Source organism: Helianthus annuus, chromosome 16, assembly GCF_002127325.2.
Source record: "Helianthus annuus cultivar XRQ/B chromosome 16, HanXRQr2.0-SUNRISE, whole genome shotgun sequence".
In the NCBI taxonomy this organism is placed as follows: Eukaryota; Viridiplantae; Streptophyta; class Magnoliopsida; order Asterales; family Asteraceae; genus Helianthus; species Helianthus annuus.
This window is the reverse complement of record NC_035448.2, coordinates 152,184,619-152,209,396: the sequence shown is the minus strand read 5'-3', so window position 1 is coordinate 152,209,396 and position 24,778 is coordinate 152,184,619. Positions and strand designations below refer to the sequence as shown.

Here is a 24,778-nt window from a genome sequence, read left to right as displayed (position 1 = left end):
ATATGTCATGGACATGCGCCCGTTGGTTAACTCGTCTGCTCCAGTGACTTGTCTACTTTCAAAGGCAACTGAAGATCAATCGTATCTCTGGCATAGGAGAATGGGCCACGTGCATCTGCGAAAAATGAACCACTTAGTGAAAAACAACTTGGTGTTGGGGGTTCCTTTACGTAGCTTCAATATGCACAACAAATGTGAATCATGTGAAAAAAGAAAAATTAAACGAAAGCCTCATAAACCGAAAACAGTTAACTCAATCCAAAAACCACTTGAATTGCTTCACATGGATCTTTTCGGCCCGATCCATGTTGCTAGCATTGGTGGTATGTCTTATTGCTTAGTTGTCACTGACGATTTCTCACGTTATTCATGGGTATTTTTCTTAAAACAAAGGATCAAACCGCTGGTATTTTAAGAGATTTATTCAAACAACTTGAGAAAAATTATTCACTTCCTATTAAGAAAATCCGAAGTGACAACGGCACTGAGTTTAAAAATCAGTATATGGATGAGTTATGTCGTGAAATGGGAATAATTCATCAGTTCAGCGCTCCATATGTTCCTCAACAGAACGGAGTTGCAGAACGGAAGAATCGTACCCTGATTGAGGCGGCCCGCACTATGCTTTCTGAATCAAAATTGCCAATTTTCTTCTGGGCCGAGGCGGTGAACACTGCATGTTATGTGTTAAATCATGTGCTTACTGTCAAAAGAGAAGATAAAACTTGTTATGAATTACTTGAAAACAGGAAACCTAACCTATCTGGTTTTCAGCCTTTTGGGATTAAGTGTGTTATCAAACGCACCAAAGATACTCCGAAAATGGGGGAAGTTGGTGAAATTGGGTTCTTTTTGGGTTATGCCAATGGAACTCCAAACAAACGCATTTATAACATCAAGAAGCGAACAGTGGAGATCGTGTTTGATATAACTCCTTTGAGTTTCGATCCTCCACCGTCCGAATTCGGTCCCAATAGCGGTTATGATTATGATAAATTATTTGATTCGTTTGATCTTCCTGATGTTTCAGAAGAAGATTCGGAGGTTGTATACACACATCTTGTAAACAAAGATGAAGTGGATGCGAGCTGGAGAGCAAGTATTCCTACTAATGTGTCTTCAAGTGTTCCAGTCGCTGATTCTTCGACCGTAAATGATGTTGTTGCTGAGCAGATCCCCAATGCAGCTGCTCAAACTACAAGTGGAGATCTATACGTTGACTTTTCAGCATATCCAAATGTTGATGGGTCTTCTGGTAATGGTGGAGCTTCTAGTAGTAATGCAAATGCTGAGGGGGAGATTCAATCGAATTTGGGAAACAATCTTCAAGCTCCGGCAATCCCAGTTCCAAGAACAAATATTCATCATCCTGTTGATAATATTATTGGGAATCCAAGTGCTGGAGTGCAAACGCGAAGGAGTATTTCAGAAATGCAATGTCTGTTCTCTGCTATCAAGAAAGAGGAAATCTACAATCTTAGCCTGCATGAGTGTTTTATATCTCAGGTAGAGCCGAAGAACTATCAGATGGCTCTGAAGGATAATTCTTGGTGTGAGGCAATGCAAGAAGAGTTAGCTCAGTTCGACAAGTTAAAGGTGTGGAATTTGGTCGATCTTCCAAAGGGCCAGCATGCAATCAACACGAAATGGGTTTTCAAGTGCAAGAAAGACGATAAGGGTGTCGTTGTCAGAAACAAAGCACGGTTGGTTGTTCAAGGCTTTAATCAGGAAGAAGGGATTGATTATACAGAAGTTTATGCACCGGTGGCAAGACTGGAAGCTATTCGTTTGTTTCTAGCCTTTGCTGCACATATGCGTATCAAAGTCTATCAGTTGGATGTGAAAAGCGCCTTCCTTTACGGGAAATTGCATGAAACTGTGTATGTGTCCCAACCACCGGGTTTCGAAGCTCCAGGGTTAGACGACAAGGTCTATTTGTTGGACAAGGCTCTCTACGGGCTCCATCAGGCCCCTCGAGCTTGGTACGAGACATTGTCAAAGCATCTTTTGGAGCATGGGTTCTCGCGTGGTGCAATCGACTCCACACTGTTCATTTTGAAGAAAGGGGGAGATTTTCTGATCGTGCAAATTTACGTTGATGACATAATTTTTGGTTCTTCAAATGAAGAATTGTGTCATGAGTTTGAGACGGTGATGAAGTCAAAGTTTGAAATGAGCGCGATGGGCGAGTTATCATTCTTTTTAGGTCTTCAAGTGAGTCAAGAAAAAACCGGGACGTACGTGCATCAGACAAAGTATGTCCACGAGATTCTCAAAAGATTTGGATTGGAAGATAGCTTACCCTATGACACGCCTCTACCGACAAATCTCAAGCTTTCACCCGATGATGAGAAAGATCCTGAAGTGGATCCGACTCTATATCGAGCAATGATAGGTTCATTGATGTATCTTACTGCTTCACGACCAGATATTATGTTCTCTGTTTGTTTGTGTGCTAGGTACCAATCAACTCCGAAGGAGTCGCACTTAAAAGCTGTCAAGCGTATTTTCAGATATCTGAAAGGAACGCCTAAGCTTGGATTGTGGTATCCAGCTGAAGGTGGTCTGGATTTGATGGCGTATGCTGACGCAGATTTCGGAGGGTGCCGGATGAACAGAAAGTCAACCTCTGGCGGTGCACAACTTCTTGGAAATCGTCTTGTCTCTTGGCAATGCAAAAAGCAGGTTGCCGTTTCTTTATCCACGTGCGAGGCCGAGTACATTGCTGCTTCAAGCTGTTGTGCTCAGGTTTTGTGGATTCAGCAGCAAATGAGGGACTACGGTTTGAATTTTACTCGAACTCCTATCCTTGTTGATAATAACTCTGCCATTTCCATAACAAACAATCCGGTAAATCACTCACGCACTAAGCACATAGATGTTAGGCATCATTTTATTCGCGACTGTGCTGAGAAGGGTTTAATAGAAGTGGTTAGGGTAGACACCTTGGATAATCTTGCCGACCTGTTTACGAAAACATTCGATCGGGCTAGATTTGAAAATCTGGTCCGAATGATTGGCATGATCAACCCAGAGTAAAATACTTTCCAAACTCGCATAGAAACTTTATTTTATCTTTTCTGTATAGTTCTTACCGCTTTCGAAAAATTAAAAAAAAAAAAAAAAACTCCAAAAATATTTTACTTAGTTGTAGGATAAATTTCAGAAAAATACAAAAACATTTGAAAAATCTAAAATGAAGTCGTGTTGAGATATAAGGGAAATGATAGTACATCGGTTAGTCGTATCTAGTGCAGGACTATGGCTATATATATATGAGATTAACTGTTAAATGTGACAGCTTCATTATACGTTGCATCGGTAGGTTTTACGCGTAAATAAGAACCTGTCTTTGGTATATAAACATAATGAACTGCGTAACTCGTGTGGCGCATCTCTCGGATATATGGTCTTGGTACCGTAATTTCGTTTGATAGATTGCCGAGGTTCTGAGATACGTGGTCTTTATGCTGTTTATCATCTGGGTATCATGGTTGCTTCTTTTACCGGAAAATAACGGGGACGCAAGTCTAGATCTTCCATGATACCATACATACGTGTAAATATCTTCAATACATGATGCATCCGACCCAAATAAGTGATAAACAATCACATGTCCCACAAAATCTTGCGGGAGTCAAGTCTATCTTCAATAAGTGATTCTATCACAAATGACTTGCTCCTGTGCCCTTTGCATCTGAAAATCAAATAAGTGAGTATCTCACATTAGCTTATACGTCAAAAACAGATGATAAATGGTATACTCACCGGTAAGATGATCTCTCGCGCATACCTTGATACGGGAGTATATTCTGAGGTGGGTAAACATAGTTTCTGTCAGCTTAATACACTTAATTCCATATCTCGAAAACGGTGTTCGAAAGCGTGCTAAAACTTAAGTGGACCACAATACCGTTGAACGTCTTGATCTGTCAACATCATTCTAAAACATTAAAGCTAAATGCCATGGTTTTTGTGTTGGATACTGACAGTAAAACCGATATGATTCCTTTGCTCCGACTTCACAAAAAGATAATTAGTGTAAATACGTTCGTAGGTTTAATTTCCATTTCAGTCAAAAATTGAAAAACCACAAAAAGATTTTGCTCTCTTGTTTCTATGTGCGAGTTAACTCATTAAAAATACTTTAGGGTTGTGAAAATTATTTAATAAGGTGTTAAACATCAACTTTGGTAAGTTTAAAATAAGTTTTCTCTGAAAAATCGGTCGTGTGAGATTCATCTAAGTGTGTGGGAAATCTCATCGGGAGGGAAAGTCGATAAAAAAAAATTCTGTTTTCAAGCGTTAAGATTTTTCCATTCTCGATTTGTTCGTGTTTTTGAAGTAAAAATGATGGTTGTTTAAAGTTTCACAAATCTTAGGCTAATGTTAATTGAGTTAAGTGAAGTTTAAGGGTTTAAAGTGAAAATAAATTAATTTGGTCCGACCTTAAAAAAAAAAAAAAAAAAGGGTCCGAGTTTTGTAAGTAAGGTGGGTCCGAGATTCGGTGCGGGTCCGAGGAATTACAAACCCCTTATGTCCGATTTTTTTTAAAACCTTAGGTCGTTCTTTTTTTTTCCTCCTCCATTCCCTTCAAACTACTAACTCAGAGCATTCATCATCCCTTCATCTCACCTTCATCTTTCTTCTTGATTCTTGCATACTTCTTGATTCTTGGTCATAAAATCCTAAGTCATCTTCAAGGTATGTAAACTTTATCCCTTATATCTTCATGGCTTCTCTTTGAGTAAGAAATTTTAAATTCTAGAGCTTGAATTGAACTTTGTGTTCATGTTTCTTGATGATTTCATGCTTTAATCTTCTTGATTTCTTACAAATTGTTGGTTTCATGTGATGATTTTGAGTTGTTTGAAGTTAGGGTTTTGTAGATAAATTTGGGGGTTTTGTGTTTGCCTTCAAGAACTTGGTGTTCTTGATGTTGGGTTTGATGAATATTGAAGAAAATTGCTTGATTGAGTGTTTTTGAGCTTTGTTAGGTTGAAAATCTTGTATGAATGTGCTCTTAAATGTGGTTCTTCATGTGAAATTTGTTGTTGGTTTGAATGTGTTTTAGCATGTGTTCTTGGTGTTCTTGGCGCGAAACTTGGTTATTGAGGAAGAAGATGATAAAAATTTGAATTTTACCCCTTTTGATCCATCATGAAAGTTGTGTTCATATCTAATTGTGTTAAAATTTTTGAGAATCGGTCTTTCGTCTCTTCCGTAAGTTCGGAGAGATGAAGACTTGTTTCGGTGATATGATTTTAACAAGTCACTCCGAGGTTTGACCTCTCATCAGCCAAAATCAAATGAGATTACCGAGTTTTTTTGACCTCACAGTACCGAGTTTTTCTCAAATATTTTGGTCCGAGTTTTTGTGTGGCATGTCTCATACATCGGGGGCGTTTCATCAAGTTTTTAAAACAATATCGTTTCTCAAATAACATTCCGTCCGAGTATATCAGTTCCGAGGTCCTTTTTCCAAACATTAATCACCATTCCGAGGTTTGACCAAATCAGTCTGTCCCGAGTTTTCAATCAGTCCACTGTCTCCGAGTTTTGAAAAATGACCGAGCTTCATTAGTTGTTAATAGGTCCCGAGTTTTTAAACAGTCAAATAGTGTTTTTGACCATCTGTCTCCGAGGTTTATTCTCGTGTCTGGTCCGAGGTTTATTCTCATGTCTGGTCCGAGGTTTATTCTCGTGTCTGGTCCGAGGTGTATTCTCGTGTCTGGTCCGAGGTTTATTCTCGTGTCTGGTCCGAGGTTTGACCATCTGTCTCCGAGCTTTGATTGATTTCTAAAATAGTCAAGGTCAAATCACGAGGCCCGAGCAATTGTGTTTTGTGTTTAACTGTTGAAGTTTCACCCTACATATTTTCCAATGTTTTGGTTTTTGTTTGAACATGTGCACTATGCATGTTTTTGCTTTCTATATACATAAACTGTGTGGTTTGTCTATGTGACAGTCTATGTGATAGTAAATTTTGCCCGACATTATGTATTAAAGTTTACTATGTGTAAACGGTACGTTTTGTTTCTAAACTGATGCATGTGTTTCGTTTATGTTTTGTTTTGAACATAAATGGCCGAACAACCGCATCCGGTTCGTGAGTTTCATCGAAGTCATAATCAAATTGCATTGCTGGACGTAAACGTTCGTGGTGGAGCCGAATATGGTGATATTATTCGTTTTCTTCGAAATTCAAGAATTGGTTTCGCGATTTCAGAAAATATTCATCTAGTGCAAGCGTATATTGATGATTTTTGGCGTTCGGCTCGGGTTGTTGGTGATACTATCGAGGCCACTGTTTCTGGGAGTTCTATTGTTATCACAGAGGCGGTTATTCGTGCGGCTCTCCGTTTTGGTGACTTAGATCATGGTAACACGTGTTATGTGCGTCAAATACGAGAACTTGGAGTTAAATCTTTCGGCTATGCTGACTCTTTTGATAAAAAGGAGATCTCCAAGGCAATGTTTCTTGGGCAGTGGAGATTCTTCTTTCATGTGTTGATGCAATGTTTGTCTACACGAAAATCGGGAACTGATACAATGAGTAATGATCTTGTGTCTGGGATGATTGGGTTACCTTACAACCAGCCATACAATTTCTCTCTAATGATTTTCCAAGCTCTCAAACACCAGATCGGTCTGAAGGCAAATGATAAGCGATTGATGATTTTGTATCCTCGATTCCTTTGTCTTATCTTTTGACATTTGTTGCCGAATCTTTCATTCGAAGGAACTTTGCCTGCGTACGCTCTAGCACCAATGGCTAATCGTATCTTCACTGATTGTGCGAAGGTTAACGGGTCCAAAAGAACTGATGCACGTCCAGTTCCGACTTCCTTGTGTGGTGCTATCCTTCAAAACAACTACAATCCAGAAGTTGATTTGCAATGGTTAAACATTAGAGATGGTATAGATCACATCTTTGTTGGAGATACTCAAGAGCCCGTGGTTGTTCAACCTCAGGTTGATCTTCAACAACCACCGGCTGTTATTCCAGAACCTGAACCTGTTCAAGAACCTGTGATTTCTGAACCAGTTGTTGTTACTTCTCTTCAAGAAGCTGTGTCTGCTCAAATTCCAGTTTCTACGTCTTCGGCAACAGAGGTTGCTGTAGAAACTGATGATGTGATTTTAGAGCTTGATGCTGCTTTAGATTCATGTCCGTCCTCCCGTACAGTTGACAAAGGGAAACGGCCTATGGAAGATGCTGTTGTGGATGAATTGTTTGATGATATGCCATCCGAAAAAGTATATCTTAGTTTAGTAATGAAAGAGCTTCAACATCGTCTTCCACCCCCCGAAAGTAGAAAGCTTGAGTTATTTCAAGCGAAGGTTGCTTCTCTCGGTCCCTCTTCCGATTGGGGTATTCGCCTAGCTAGATGGAATGACAAAGTAAATGATTTAGGTTCCATTGTTTTTAGCTCGTCTGATGACGATGATGATGAGGACCGTCAACGTCATGTTTCTGATACGGTTCGTGTCCCAGTTCCTTTCAGGGCATATAAGCGACAACGTGTCGCTGTTTCGGATCTTCAGACTTCTAGTCCGATGTTTTCTTCAGTCTCAGTTACATCCAGTTCTGCTCCATCAGACTCAAGAGGTCTTCTTAATATGGAGTTATCTATAGCTCCCCCGTCACTGTCTTCCTTGCTTCCATCTCCTTCCTTTGTGGAAGCTACCAGTGTGACTACTTCTGCTCAACCGGTAACGCCGATTATGTCTTCTCCAATTCCTGTAGTACTGCTATTTGAGTCGTTATCATCTCAAACGGGTACGGGCAATGTGTTTGCCGTATCAGGAAGTTCCTCTCTGCCAGCGCAACCTAGTTCTCCTATTGATTTGCCAGCTCCAGAGACACGGAGGACAGGTCCAAGGACCGCTTATTGTTCAAATCCGCCAGCAGTACGACGGAAGAAAGGTTCTTCACGTCCTCCAGTGATACCATCTTCAGGTCCTAGGCCATCCAGGGCTCAGCCGTCTGGCTCAAGACCTCCTGCTCCTAGATCTTCTTCAGTTTCTGCTTCGAGACCATCCAGTTCAGGTAAACAGCAGAACTTTCAAGCGTTTGTTCGTGACAAGTTTCAGGATGCAGCCAAGGTCATGTTTCAACACAAGACTCAGTTTTCTAGGCTGCAGAATGAAATTGATCTCTTGAAGAAAAGGGATGCAGAACGAGAGCAGCAGATGGCTCAGCTTTTTCGTCTATCCAAGGATCAGAGTCTTCAGTTGGGTAAGTTCATAGCTCAAGAGGCTTCGACGTCTGCTCGACAACAGACCTTGGTTAGTACTACGGATCAGCTCATCGGGATCGTGACAGATCTCGTATCACTCCTTGCTGCTCAGGGGGAGAGTTCGGCTTCTGATTTTCAGGTCCAGGCTCAGTGCAAAATGGATGAACTTAAGAAAATCAGAGAAGATCTTGATAAGGACAAGGATCCCAACGCGTCAAAGCAGGGGGAGCAGTCAAGGAGTGCACGTGCTCCTGAAGCTGCGACTCCGGCTCATGTTGAGGGGGAGTCCTCAGGTGCAGCTGCAGGGGTAGATAAGGGCCCTGTAGAGGCTGTTGCTGAATTAGTTTTGCAGCCTGGAGAAGTGGTTGAGGAAACGTTTGAGGACTGGCGTACAGATGACGACTTGGCTGGCAAGTTCAGTTTTATTGCAACTGCGAAAGGGAAGACAATTGAGTATGAGTCCTTGCCGGTCAACAGCGATATTCTCAGAAGCTATGTGTTTGGCGTTGAAATGCCTGAAGAAATCTTCAACCCAATACGAGTTCCTGAAGAAGTTAGTGTGGCAGCTCGCCGATGGTTTAGGGTTCTTCCAGATGACACGCAAAGGAAGAGATACCTATCGACAAAAGGCGAATACTCGGGTCAAATTCGTAGTTGGGATTTCGACGAGCAGCACGGCTTGGTGATGATTAAAAGGACCGATGGAGTTCAGTACTTCAGGCCTAGGGCCAAGGACCTTCAGACTCTTCCAGCACGTGATCTTCATCACATTGCTCAACTTGACCTCAACAACCATACAAACGTGGCTAGTATCAGAGGATTGATTCCTCATCTGGTTGCTGAGAGCCGTGAGAGCAAGTGGAAGCTGTTCAAGCCAGCAGTCGGTCAAGGGGGTTAATATCTGAATAAGTTCACTGGTAAAGAGGAATGGAAAGTGGTTTACCCTCCATCGAGTTGCCTTCGTGAAATACCTATGCGAAAGTTCGATCTCAATAAGTTTGATAAAATAGGTTATTGGTATCTCAATGGAAAAACTGGGGAAGCCGTGATTACTGAGAAGAATGTGTCGGAGGAGATTGCGAAGATACTGGATCCAATTTGGCTCGCAAACTTGAGGGAAGGACACTTGAAGAAGCTTCGTCGCCTGCCCCTAAAATACAACGCAGAGGATCGTGTTCTTGCGGACCAGTTCATCAAGGTGGTCCAGTTCTGTGTGAAGAACAAGGTCTGGGCAGGTAGCAGATTTTCAAAGAGAGTTTGAAGATCTCAAGTTCAATGAAGACCATGCACTGATCAAGGGGGAGTTTGTTAATGCACTTTTGGGTGATAAGTGCAAGGCTTCCAACATTTAGGGTCTTTATTGAACAAGTGTCTAAACTTAGTCCCAAAAAGTTCCTAGGGACAATTTGTCCCAAGAAGTTCCTAGGGACAACTTGTCCAAGGTTTGGAAGGGTTTTTGTTTAGTCAGAGTTTTGTATAGATTAGCTTTTGTCTGAGTTTTGTGGCAAAAGCTCTGAGCTTGCTTTGTGCTATTTGTTTTGTCCGGGCTTTCTAGTTAGTCTTGAAAGTCCGGGTTTCACCTTGTATATATACTTTAATATGGAATAGACAAGGTAACGATTTCTGTGTGAATTTCTGTGCCCTAATCATTGTGTTTTGTCTAGCGGCGCTTTGTGTGAGTGACGTCATTCATCTTCATCAAGAATACTCAGTGTATTCTTGATTTCTCTCTCAAATCCTTGCATTCTTGTGTTTCATCTACAGTGGTTGATCATCAGGTGGATTCCGCACACCTGTTGGTTGCTTCAGCTGAGTGAGATCTTGGATTAGGAGGCCTTACAAAAAACGAGGCCTATGTAATCTTTGTTGGGGATGCTGACTCTGACTTAGATTGCCTCAAGGTTAAGTCAGAAAAAAATGTGAAAAATTACCGACACTTACGTTGTAGCTCTCGAGGATGGTGACTCTGGTTGAGACAGCCTCTAGGTTAGGTAATGCAAAAGTCTAGTCTCAAAAAAAAGAAAAAATAATAATAAGAAAAGAATTGGTTATAAATTTTCTTAATTTTAGTATAAAACGGTTAGGAAAGAATCCAGTGATTCGTTCTTTTGTTTCATGAGCTTGAGGCGGGATTAGGTGAAACCGCGACTTTTAGTGTGAGACCCTAGGTAGATTGTCCGAACTTGAATATAAATTGCATGATAAGGGCTTGGAACCGGGTATGGGTTTAAGTGGACACGTATATTTGCAATCGCGGTTAATCCGAGTTTTAATGTTATAAAATAATTTAAATTTTGAACCCGGATTTTTGCTTTGATTATGATTCCGTTTGTATAATTCTTTTTCAGAGACGAAAAAGAGTAAATGTGGGGATATTAATGTGTGGTAAAATACACGTGTTTGTTTCGTGTAAAATGATAGTTTTTATTTGTTTTTTTAGTTTTTAGTGTTGTATTACATTCTTTTGTGGTTTGCTAGGTCCTGGTGCGAATGGAGCGAAAAAGAGTAATAAGGAAATAAACAACTAGTTGAGCAGAGTAGAACACCAGTGACCGAATTAAAATTGTCACTATTTTCCTTGAGTAGGCCGATGCCACTATCTCTATTTTATAAGTTGGAGGTGCTCCATTTATTTTTTTTTATCTTTGATAACTCCCACAAAAGCCCAACCCAACATAAAGAATCTATATCTATACTATATAATAAAAGAAACCATTTTGGGGACACTTGTCATCATATTAGGCCAAATCTTATTGATAATTATTATTTTGGTTTAAACTTTTCTAATTAATTATAGATAATCCCTTAGTTTAATTATTACTTTTATATTTATCTATTTAATTCAAATTCAAACTTACTTATCTAATTTGATATTAGAATAAATTACGATTTTGGCCCCTATGGTTATATCACTTTTACCCTTTTAGCCCAAAAAGGAATTTTTTAACGGCTGAGTCCCCAACGTCTTTTTTCTAATCCTTTTGAACCCCAACGTCTTTTTTTCTAACCCTTTTGGACCCTGAAAGTAAATGGATGGGTTTAGTGTTAGGGGCCAAAAGGGTTAGAAAAAAGACGTTAGGGGCTCAGATGTTAAAAAATCCATCTTTTGGCTAAAAGGGTAAAAGTGATATAACCACATGGGCCAAAATCGTAATTTACTCTTGATATTAACTATATATTTGAACGTTTTTTTTTTAGTTTGGTATCAAATAGATTTTACAAAACTTCAAATAAAATTAACTAACATTATTTATCATTTTTACATTTACAAGTTTTAAATAAATGGTTAAATTTATTAAGACTTCGTTACATTTACAAGTTTTAAATAGAAGGTTAAATTTAAAATATTATTCTAAAATTTAAATTGTTAATTTAAGATATTTTTAAATAAAACAAATTATTTATCACGAAAACCAAACTTTGTATTAATATATGAAATATTTTTATTTTCATTACTAAAAGATTATTATATCAATTTTATTACATAATTTATAAATCAATTTATCAGAATTGGTACCAACATTTTATCACTCAAATAGATGCTAATTTGCTTCTTGAATAACATATCTTCTTTTCAAGAACCATCTTCACAATCACCATATCCATCGCGTATCGAGTATTATCCATTAGTATATTTAAAGATATGACTTTTTTTTATTGTTGGTATATAAAATTAGATCTATTAAACCCGTGTAATACATGTGGTTTTTTAAAGATATACCTTTTTATTATTTTCTATACAAAATTAAATTTATTCGACCCGTGTAATAAATGAGGTTTTTTAAGATATAACTTTTTGTTATTTGATATATAAAATTCGATTTATTCAATTTGTACAATACACGAGGTTTTTTTAAGGATATATATTTTATTATTTAGTATATAAATTTACATTTATTCAACTCGTGTAATACACGTATTTTTAAAGATGTAACTTTTTTATTATTTGGTATATAAAATTACATTTATTCAACTTGTGTAATAAATGAGGTTTTTTAAAGATGTATTATTTTATTATTTGGTCAACAATATTACATTTATTCAACTCGTGTAGTACACGTGGTTTTAAAGATATAACTTTTTTATTTGGTATATAAAATTGTATTTATTCAACCCGTACAATATGGTTCTTCTAGATATAACTTTTTATTATTTAATATATAAAATTATATTTATTCAACCCGTGCAACAAAGGAGGTTTTTAAAGATATATTGTTTTATTATTTAGTATATAAAATTCATTTATTCGACCCGTGTAATACACGGGGTTATAACCTAGTTATAACATACATGAATTTAAAGGGGCGGCCATATTTGAAAACAATGATGAAATGGGCCAAGCCCATTCTGTTCGGAACGATTAATTCAAAAATTATTTAGAGTCTTTTATTATAAGTTAGATTATTATTATTAGAGGAGACATTATTTTTAGGGATCCATCATTCTACACCAATCTATATTAATTTCTTAAAGTTAAAATTTTATATCTTTTATTATTCAACCTAATTGCTTCATTTAAAATCATTTAAGATTAAAATTAAAAGTGGTACACAAGTCATTAATTAAAGACAACACAATAAAATTTCAACCCGGTCTATCCTCTTTGTCTAAACTTTCCTTGTTGGTGCACTTGTGTCTGTACTTTGTCTGTATTCCGTCACTATATAACGATGTCCTTTGTTAGTCTTGTAAGTTTGACCAAGTCAACCATCCTCCTGGTTTGACTTGGCCAAAACAGTTAGAACATGATTGTAACTTGTCTGTGTCGAAGGATGTCTCATCGAAGGATAGTTTAGATCCTTCGATGAGCTCGAAAGATAAACCTTCGATTGATGTTGATGAACCTCGATAGATCATCCTTCGAGATATATGTAGATCCTTCGACAACTTTCAGGTCGATAGATGATCCTTCGATCAATCTATCTGATCCTTCGACCAGACAACCTGTGTTGGGTATATATACCCATGTAGTGTGTTCATTTCATTAGAGACAGAAGAGAGACAAGAGAGTTGGGTTAGACACTTAGAGAAACACTTCTGTGAGAACACACACACACTTAGAGAGTTTACAAAACAGATTTGTAGACATTGGGCTTGTAACCGAACCTTTCACACGTATTAATACAAGTGGTGTTAATCGGTGAATATTGTGTGTCTTGTGTTTGTGCTTGTTTCATCTCGGTTTGCACTCTAGCTTGGATTCCGCACTTGCTAGTGTGTTTCACATAACAAGGATAAGGTTTGACCTCATCCTCCGAGGGACCTACAAGTGGTATCAGAGCTTTGGCTCTTTTCCTTGTTAAAACCGAGTTTATACAAGACTTTGGAGTGTTTGGACACATGGTTTAGCACCCGTTTTTAGTGTTTTTCTCGCATTTCTTGACGTAAAAACGTGTTCTAAACTAACCGGGTGTGTTAAAGGACGGGTTGGGTAACTTAAAAACTTGTTTTTAAGAAACTTGGTGATTTCCGGCCAAAATTCCGGCTTACTCCGGTGACCGGTTTCTTGATAAGATCTTTCCATTTTAAGCAATATTTTATTGGTCAATCTGGTTTGGTAGAAAAAGTATGGTCTGACCATACCTTTCTGCCGAAAGATCTCTACCAACCCATCACCTTTTCACCAACCTGTCACTTTTCGTGTCAGCTGTGTCAGTAGATCGAAGGATATCCTTCGAAGTCGAAAGATCATCTTTCGATCAGAGGAGGTTCGACAGATATTGATCCTTCGAACATCCTTCGAAGTCTGTGATTTATCTTTCGAGCCAAGGAATCTTTCCGAAGGATATATTGTTCGAGCTACAGTTATTATTCGAAAGATAAGGATCCTTCGTCTTGGAGAATCTTTCGAAGTCGTTGTTCGAAATTCAACAGTGATCTTTCGAACACTGTTGATCCTTCGAACAAGTATTATCTTTCGATTCTTAGTCTGTTTAGGTTTAACAGTTTGTGTTTGTCTTGTCTTTCGAACAAGGGATCCTTCGGCTGGCTGTTATCATTCGAGATATTCATATAGAATTTATTTTTCTTATCCAACATGAATTCGAGTTGGTGGGGAACTCCGGCTCCAGATAGTGGAAAATATACAAGTACGGGTTCAACCCCCTCATGGTGGGGTACACCTGCTCCGGATGGGGGAAAGTATACAAATACAAGTTTATCTCCCTCATGGGCCGAATCTCCCACACCACCTCGAATTAAGGCAGAACAATGGGCATCGGTTACTAATCAAAAGCAAAGTGAACCGAAAATGACAACAGATTTATATGGCAATCCGATACAAGTTCCTAAGCCAGCTCTCACCACAGACTTGTATGGAAATCCATTACCACCAGTTGCCTCACAATGTCATCTTTCTACTGAAGCACCATCATCTCCCGATCCAAGGAACAGTAGTTAGACAAAAACGGCGTTGTATGCTGAAATTGTCAAAGATGTCAGCAATGGTGAATCCTCGGGAGATAATGACAGTTCTGAACATAACAGTAGTTCAGATGAAGATGTTTCAACTTCAGTTGAGGGTGATACAACTTCAAGTTCAAGCGAGGATGGATCTGAATGTGAATCATCAAGGGAGGTTATAAATTCTGATGCAGAAAGGCCAACACCTGAGAGTGATTCCAGTCAGGTATGTGTCGATGAACCCACTGCTGTAGATTGTGATAATTGTGCTAGCTTAAGAGTTAAGTGTGCTGATTTAGAAGCAAACATGTCTGAGTTGCAAGGCAAACATGATGCTTTACAAGCTAGTTTGTTTGACTTGCAAGACAAACATGTTTCCTTGAATGCCAAGTGGTGTGAATTGCAAAGCAAACACGAAGCTTTGCAAGAAAATATGATGTGACATTTATCCACAACCAGAAGTTGACCGTGGATCTTTCAAAATGCACTGAAGCCAACATGTTTTATGAGAACCATGAAAAAGAGTTTAAGTCGGTAATTGAGAACTTGAAGAAAGATAAAACCGAATTAACTAAAATGGTTTCCAGAAAACAAACTGACATTAATTTGTATATATCTCGCCTTGAGATAATGCAAAAGGAGATGGCTTGTGTCAAAACTGAAAGTGAAGCGATCCAGCTTAAGCTAGACAGTTATTTGAGCTCTAGCTATGTGTTGCATCACATCATTGACGTTCAGAAAGAAAAACGGGATGTCACATGCATAGGCTACAAGAAATGTCCACCACCAGTGAGACACAATTATGATGCATTGCCTGACGAGGAGGATAGAGTGTTCTTTGAACCATCTGTTCCTCTAGATGTAAAGGAGTTTGCAACAGGACTCGGATATAAGAAAGATGTATCATCCGATTCAGATGTATCAGCAGATACATGTGTGTCTTCTGCTGAACTGAATCAGGATCCTCTAGTCATTACTGAGGATGCTGATTCTTCTGATGATGAATCTGATGATGTTGTCCCAGCAAAGTCTGATGCGGTAGTCAAAGATGGGGATATACCTCTCGAGAATTACATTCTATGTGATCCTCCTGCAAAACCCGCTAAGACTGTTGCAATCGAGTCCTCGTCTGCACAAGAGTCGGAGGGTGTGAACTTGCTGTACACTCTTGTTGGTGATGATAAAATCTACTCTGACAAAGATTTTCCTATTAAGAATGTTAATCAATCTCTAATAAGTAAAGTCTTTGAAAATTCGACAAGTAAGTTTTTGGGAAAGACAGGACCACGTGTTACAGTTACACAGTGTCCTCCTATTCCAAAGGCCGAAATTCGAAAACAATATGGCAATCAGAAATTACCAACAGAGAAGAGGCAGCCAAATCATACCAAACCTAAAGGAAAATCACCGACTCAGGGTCAGAAGAAACAGACCCAAAAGAAAACCAAGAATGTGAACTTTGTGAAATCTAAGGGAACGGACAAAATCGAAACTTTTGAGAACAAATCTAATTTAGATTTTGTTAAACAAGCAACAGTGTTGAAAAGAAATGAACCAGACTGTTCAAAACCTAGTACCTCGGATCACAAAGTTCATCATCGGCAAGACGATCACATGATGCTTCGGGGATTGTTGAACGAAGATCATGTTTTGAATGTGGTACAATTGGACATATAATTCGAAATTGTCCATATCTTCATAAGTTGAAAGCAAAGGTTGATGTTCCCCGTGAACAAAATCATGACGCCCAAGAGAATGGAAAAGGCAAACAGGGCGAAAACAAGAAAAAGGTTCGGAAGATAAAATTCGTGAAATCAAGCGGGACTGATAAAATTGATACTTTTGAAAACAAATCCAACAAGGATTCTGTTAAACAAAGTAAAATTTTGAAAAGAAACAGTCAAAACAACTATACACAACAAACAAACGGTTGTGATGTAGGACCAAGTACCTCAAGATCACGAAGTTCATCATCCAGCTATTACAGTTATGATACTCCAAGGTTTGTTGAGCGGAGATCATGCTTTGAATGCTGTGAGTATGGACACATCATTAAGAACTGTCCATATCTCACCAAGGGAAAGTCAAAAGTTGATGCCCCCCATGGTAACAATTACCATAAAAGATCTGTTTCACCAAAACAGGACCCTCGTCTTGTTAAACAACGAGAAAAGAAACAGAAAAAGAAACAAGGAAAAGAAGTTGAAAAGGTTTTAAAACCGGAGGTCATCCAAACAAAATCTGTTAAATCGGATGTTAAACATGAAAAACAGAAACAAATTTGGATACCAAAATCGGTAACTGTTTTAGGGGGAGCCATATCAATTCCGAATCATCGGGAAATGGATGTTACAATTCTCAATGATGACGGACGACCCAAGTCTATGAAGGCTTGGGTCCCCCTCTCCAACTAATCTCTGAATGAGTGTGCAGGATGTTCCAGGAGGAACTATTGATAGTCTTAGAATTGTTGATAGTGGAGCGTCCATGCACAAGATTGGCAACATAAGGCTCCAAGATATTGTTACATCTAGGAGAATGTTGTTGCCATTGATGGAGAGAGAGGGAAAAGAAAAGAAGAAGAATATGATGGTGAAAGAATGTGGTTGAATGAAGTTGCAAAATTCGACCAGATGAAGAAAGTACCAAAATTTTGGTTGTTGTGGTTTTTGATCGGGTCCTCAGGAAAGATTCCAATGAAATGTGTGCGGATGCCTTGGCATGGATTGAACAACCGCACACCACTTCTGGAAGAGAAAGACAGACCTTCGCTGGTGGAATATGGAAGACCAGCCGGAGGTTTATGATCTTGTTGCTGTCAAGAGATTTCTCAGTAGCTACAAAAATCGACCTTGAAATCCACACCGGGTGGATATTCAGTTTGGGGGAGCACTCAGATTCCTTGCAATGCATGAAACAGTTGCAGGATACGGTTTTGAATCTCTAATCTCTCCTATACATGTCGATATTTAAGCTGCTTTATGAATTATATCATCTCGTACAACACTCTTTGGCCTGACACTTTGATCTCGAATATCACCTCACACGTGATTGTTTCTCTATGAAACTCGTCAATGTTGTCATGGTCCGCACCGCTTACCGACGTGCCAACTGATGTTTCCAAAATTCGATAAATCTTTTCTGATTAAAACTTAATTTTGGTAAACGGCATTGAGGTAAAGCAAGAGTAAACCAACATCGGAAAATCATTTTTGTAAATATCTTTGTGTCTTTTAAATTTGTCTTAGTTTATTGATTTTAGGGGGAGTAAATCCAAAAATCTGAAAATCCAAAAACATCGAAAAATTTCAAAAACACAAAAACAATAGAAAAACAAAAATGAGTTTCCTGGCGAGCAAAAGAGAAAATGATAGTACATCAGTGGTCTATCCAAACCTCTTTAAACCTTAAATGAAAAACGATAAGCAGCTCTATATAAGATGTGTCGGTAGGCTCACAATCATTTTAAAGTGTGCAGGGTGATATAAATCTTAAACCGACTGAAGACCAGGTGGGAACCATTCATTGGCATATGGTCTTAGTACCGAAATTTCGTTTGATAGATTGCCGAGGTTATGAGATATTCGGTCTTTATGCTGCTTATCATCTGGGTATCATGGTTGTATCTTTTACCGAAAAATAACGGGGACGCAAGTCTAGATCTTCCATGATACTATACATACGTGTACATACTGCATACGACCTCAATAAGTGATAAACAATCACATGTCCAAACAAATAAGTGATAAAATATCACATTTATCCGGGAGTCAAGTTCGTCTCTCTGCTGTACGGAAGTACTGACCTGTTCACGGACTTGCTCCTGTGCCCTCATGCATATGAAAATCAAGTTCCTCATAAATAAGTGATTCTATCACATTGGGCTTGTTTTCAAATCAAAATAAGTGAGAATCTCACATCATATACGGTCAAACAGATGATAATCGGTATACTCACCGGTAAGATGAACCCTCGTGCATACCTTGATACGCGAATGTGTCGTGATGTGGATGAACACCGGTCGGTAAGTATAAATCATACCTTAACGTATCCCCTCGCCATGATTACATCTGATAAGTTGAGCTTAAGTGGACAACAATACCGATAATTGTTATAGGATGCTTATCTTAATGTGAACTAACTGAACAACAAGAGCGTTTTGGCATGACCGTACACTGATATGATTCTCTTACCCTCGAAACTCGCAAAAAGAATGTCTGTATATATTTATTTACTGCTTTCAGTCTTTACATTTCAAATATTCAAAAATACCAAAAAGATTTTAGGTGTGTTTTAATATAAACTTTTTAAAAGCCAAAAAGATTTTATTTCTATTTTATTTTCGATCGTACGATGTTGGATCTCGAGTCTTCGTTACCTGAAACCTGAACGAAAACTGAATTGACTAAATCTTCATAAGCGGTCGAAATTTGCAAATTTTTGAAAGTTAGAAACTAAAATTGATAAATTTGTTAAACTTTCAAACTGTCGGACGGTGTTTGATTGAAACATGGTCATACGTGTGTCACTTGTTTATGCTAACTATATTCCAAGCAGTTGTTCTCATTACGCGTTTAGATTTCTTGCATGTGCAGATTCTAAAGGCAAGGAGAACATAGTCAATGACAAGCTTCGGAATGAAGACACGACGTGAAGGCACTCAAAAGATGAAAATGATCGAGTTGCCGCTGACCATCATCAACACCACAAGGATCTCAAGCTATAAAGATCAAGTTATTCACAAGCATAACTCAAGGGGGAGCTTATGTTAAGGGGGAGTTTGTCAACACACTTCCTACATGAAACAGGGAGTTTGTTGATACACTTTCTGCTTTCAAGATGTGAAGACTTTGAAGATCCTCCGACATTGAAGACTTGAAAGGACGTCAGAGACTTGAAGACACGAAGATCGAGACAAAGCTACAGCCAAGGGGGAGTTTGTTGGTGCACTTGTGTCTGTACTTTGTCTGTATTCCGTCACTATATAACGATGTCCTTTGTTAGTCTTGTAAGTTTGACCAAGTCAACCATCCTCCTGGTTTGACTTGGCCAAAACAGTTAGAACATGATTGTAACCTGTCTGTGTCGAAGGATGTCTCATCGAAGGATAGTTTAGATCCTTCGATGAGCTCGAAAGATAAACCTTCGATTGATGTTGATGAACCTCGATAGATCATCCTTCGAGATATATGTAGATCCTTCGACAGCTTTCAGGTGGATAGATGATCCTTCGATCAATCTATCTATCTGATCCTTCGACCAGACAACCTGTGTTGGGTATACATACCCATGTAGTGTGTTCAAATCATTAGAGACAGAAGAGAGACAAGAGAGTTGGGTTAGACACTTAGAGAAACTCTTCTGTGAGAACACACACACACTTAGAGAGTTTACAAAACAGATTTGTAGACATTGGGCTTGTAACCGAACCTTTCACACGTATTAATACAAGTGGTGTTAATCGGTGAATATTGTGTGTCTTGTGTTTGTGCTTGTTTCATCTCGGTTTGCACTCTAGCTTGGATTCCGCACTTGCTAGTGTGTTTCACATAACAAGGATAAGGTTTGACCTCATCCTCCGAGGGACCTACATTCCTGCTTGCAAAGGTGTGAGCTTCATGGGGATCTCATTCCATGCGTCGCCCTTCTGATGATGTGGCACCCCGTGCAAGGGCACCGAATGCCCCTACGTTCGAGTCATGGTCTAGGTAAGTAAAATTTGTAATAACGAGCTGGAGCAACGACTCAAAAGTCCCAATTGGCATCTAAATTCCGATATGAACGAGATGGAGACCTTAGCACCGACGTGGCCCGACAAATTTTGTTTTATTTATTTTATTTTTGTGGGGTCTATCCAAAAGTTTTCTTGCTTGAATTGATGGGAGTATGGGACCGTAGGGCACCAAATGTTTTGCAATATTTTCAACACAATACACTAATGATCACTGTACTAATTAAATGTAGCCATGTTTGTTTCCTGTCGCATTCAATTTTTGGAATACTACTAGCCATCGGTATCAAGTGTCGTGCATGGTTCCTATTGATTAAAGATACTAGCCACATATTTGAGCCAAGTCGACCAGTCACACAGGACAGTGGGCACAGTATTAAATTCACTTGCAATGTATTTATAGACATTAGATGAATAAGAATCCTCATTTTAATTAGATGTCGATCATTCTGAATAAAATCTTGGAACTTTTGTTTCGTCTCGTGCTCATCTTGCTTGCACTTATTTTGTTTGAAGTAACTGATGTTCATGCACAAGCTGGATATCCTCCTCCAGATGAAGGCAAGTTTTTTATTTGTGTTCTTTTTTACATTTCAACTTCATGTCTGTATGAATCAAACCAAAAGCATACATGGTTTAGTCGCTAAGAATTTCATTTTATGTTTGCAGTGCAAGCTCTTCGTGATATAGCCAAAGAAGTGGGTAAACGGGACTGGAATTTTAGCCTGAATCCATGCGGTAATAATTCCAATTGGGTAACACCAAACCCGACCGAAACGTATAACAACACTGTTCAGTGTAACTGCTCCTACCCTAGGGGTGTTTGTCACGTCATCAAAATGTATGTTGTTTTAGTTATTCTTATTTTCCATTTATTCTGCAAACTTTTCTGCTTATTTGAAACTTATAATGATTATCAAACGGCACGTTGTAAAGAAAGTTAACAAATACCAAATTTGATAATATGGGGTATACACTAAAGAAGTAATTTTCCCTCAGAAAACGTTAAAAATTCTAAATTTGTAATTCAGATATCTGGGATGAAGGTTTGGGGTTCTTATTATAAGTAATTAGGATATAGAACCTCGCACGTTTCGTCGCGCGACTTTTTAAGTTACATATCATGATGCTAATGGAACATAGCAAAAAGTAAGCACAAATTTATAAATTCCAGTTCTTGGAAACTGTAATCAACTGCAGTCAATTCCAGTTCTTGGACCGGCCCTGCTAATAACACTCGTTTTTCAAGTTAGGTTCAGCAGGACCCTAATAACCCTTACAACTCACAAGATGAATTGATAGCCACATTGATTTAATTTCTATCTATAGCTACTTAAGTCACTGATATAGTTTCTTTGCTTTAGAAATAAGATTAAAACTCTATAGGTTGCAACCATATGTATTAATCATGGAGCAATATACACGGAACGCACCCTTGTTTTGGATCATATGATGCTGTATGGAAGACCTCTGGCTTGACATCAACTTTTTACAATAAATGAAAAAAAAAAAAAACAGTTTTTCTTTTCTTTTTTTTTTTTTTAATTTTGGGAAAAGTTGATTTTTTTTTGGATTTTTGGAATTTTTTTTTTTGAAAAAACATTTCGTAAGGAAGAGTTCTTTAAGTTATCATAACATATAAGTTTTCATTTTACCCTAATCATATGCATGTCTCCTATATTATAATGGGTACATATATTCTATATTATAGTTAGGGCTGTAAACGAACCGAACGAACACGAACAAGACTATGTTCGTATTCGTTCGTTAAGGAAATTTGGATGTTCGTGAATTATTCGTGAACTGTTCGCGAACACATGACGAACATAAGTTTGTGTTTGTGTTCGTTCGTTAAGGAATTTTGGTTGTTCGCGAACAGTTCGTGAACACTAACAATGAACACAAATGAACTTTAATTTTGAAACACTACAAGAAACAGGCACCTTTAGCGACGACAGGTGTCGCCGCTAAAAGTCCTTTTTGTCGCCGCTATTGCCTTTTAGCGGCGACATGTCGTCGCTAAAGGGTCGCCGCTATAGATCGGCCGCTATTGGTCACCTGTCGTCGCTATTGTAAATGACTTTTAGCGGCGACATTTGTGACTTTTAGGGGCGACATATGTCGCCCCTAAAAGTAAAAAAAAGGAAAAAAAAAATAATTTACTGCTATTTACATTTGTTACCCACATACAATTACATGCACATTTTTTAAGTTTTTCCTAAACATACATGGACCAAAACGTTCATAAGTATACAAAGAATTAAATAGTAATTCACATTCAAACAACCAAAAATTACATAGCAGTTTGTTTATATCACTATATTAAAACGGTAGTAACTAGTGCTTTCAACCCGCGTGTTTTGGCGGGGACAACAAACATTTGTAGTTTGACAAATAGAAAGATAGAAATCAAATAGATTTTGTTCGGATCGACCCACAAATTTTCTTTTCTTCAAATAGCCAAAAATCATTACCTGCATCTAGTGGCGCTCTTCAACAGATTTTGGAGATGTTTCTGGTTCAAGTGGTGGTGGCAATGGGTGAATCAGTTTTGGAACAACCACCAATCCTCTGCCGATCACTAGTAAAGGTCCATGTAGGTCCCTTTTCGCGGAGGATGACGAACCTAAACCTTGTTATACTAACCCACTAGCAAGTGCGGAATCCAAGCTAGTAGGCAAACCGGGATGAAGCAAGTAGAGAAACAAACAGACAAGAATTCACCGATTAACACCACTGTATTAATACGTATGAAGGTTCCAGTTACAAGCACAATGTTTACAATCAGTTTGCAAACTCTCAAAGTGTGTGTGTGAATGTTTCGGACAGAATGCTCTCCACTCTTGTCTGTCTCTCTAAGTGTGCATCTTTTTTTCACACTACACTGCATGGGTATATATATACCCAGCCCATGATGTCTGGTCGAAGGATCCGATAGATGGTCCGAAGGATCATCTTTCGGATATAGTGCTTTCGAAGGATCAGCAAGGACCTCGAAAGATCACCTTTCGAGGTCTATCATTCGAAACATATCTTTCGATGAGATCGAAGGATCCACATTATCCTTCGATCTCCTATCCTTCGACAGAGAACATCTTTCAACATTATTCTAACTGTTGGCCAAGTCAATCCGGAGGATGGTTGACTTGGTCAACTTACAGACTACCAAGGACATCGTTTACATACAGACCGAATACAGACAAAGTACAGACACAAGTGCACCAACAAACTCCCCCTTGGCTGTAGCTTTGTCTTTATCTTCTATAGTTGTAGACACGTCTCGAACTTCGACGGTCTTTGGTCTTTGAGTTCTCAAAACTCTGATGTCCTTTCAAGTCTTCAATGTCGGAGGATCTTTAAAGTCTTCACGTCTTGAAAGCAGAGAGTGTATCAACAAACTACCCGTATCATATATCATGTAGGAAGTGTGTTGACAAACTCCCCCTTAACATAAGCTCCCCCTTGAGCTGTGCTCGTGAATGACTTGATTTTTATGAAGTGAGATCCTTGTGGTGTTGATGATGGTCAGCGGCTACTCGATCATTTTCATCTTTTGAGCGCCTTCTCGTCGTGTCTTCATTCCAAATCTTGTCATCGACCATGTTCTCCTTGCCTTTAGAATCTGCACATGCAAGAAATCTAAACGCATAATGAGAACAACTGCTTGGAATATAGTATAAACAGATGACACACGAATGACCATGTCACAATCAAACACCGTCCGACAGTTTGAAAGTTGAATAAATTTGTCAATTTTAAGTCTTTAACTTTCAAGCATGCAAATTTCGACCGTTTATGAAGATTTAGTCAGTTCGGTTTTCGTTCAGGTTTCAGGTAACGAAGACTCGAGCTCCAACATCGTACGATCGAAAATAAAGTAGAAAGAAAATTTTTTTGGCTTTTATAAAGTTTATATTAAAACAGATTTTAAAATCTTTTTGGTATTTTTGAAATTAAAAGACAACAATTTAAAATCCTTTGAGTGTTATCAAACGACATCACCGCTAATGTCGTGCTGATATGCACCAAACGACGAAACTGTTTAAAAGAAAAACAATAAAAGTTAAGCAGTAAATAAATATATACAGACATTCTTTTTGCGAGTTTCGAGGGTAAGAGAATCATATCAGTGTACGGTCATGCCAAAACACTCTTGTTGTTCAGTTAGTTAACATTAAGATAAGCATCCTATAACAATTATCGGTATTGTTGTCCACTTAAGCTCAACTTATCAGATGTAATCATGGCGAGGGGATACGTTAAGGTATGATTTATACTTACCGACCGGTGTTCATCCACATCACGACACATTCCCGTATCAAGGTATGCACGAGAGTTCATCTTACCGGTGAGTATACCGATTATCATCTGTTTGACCGTATAAAATGTGAGATACTCACTT

At 38.5% G+C, this 24,778-nt stretch overlaps 1 protein-coding gene across 2 annotated transcripts in view; it reads left to right on the top strand.

The window, feature by feature from the left end:
• Positions 1-20,730: 20,730 nt before the first annotated feature.
• LOC110915035 (probable LRR receptor-like serine/threonine-protein kinase At1g07650) overlaps positions 20,731-24,778 on the top strand; it is a 79,064-nt gene continuing 75,016 nt past the window's right edge. The window contains exons 1-2 of one of the 2 annotated variants that reach the window (XM_035985340.1): positions 20,731-20,937; positions 21,046-21,217. In XM_035985340.1, the coding sequence (XP_035841233.1) occupies positions 20,814-20,937; positions 21,046-21,217 (296 nt within the window). In that variant the 5' untranslated portion in view covers positions 20,731-20,813. The remainder of the gene's footprint in view (positions 20,938-21,045; positions 21,218-24,778) is intronic. The other variant, XM_022159658.2, reaches the window with a different exon arrangement.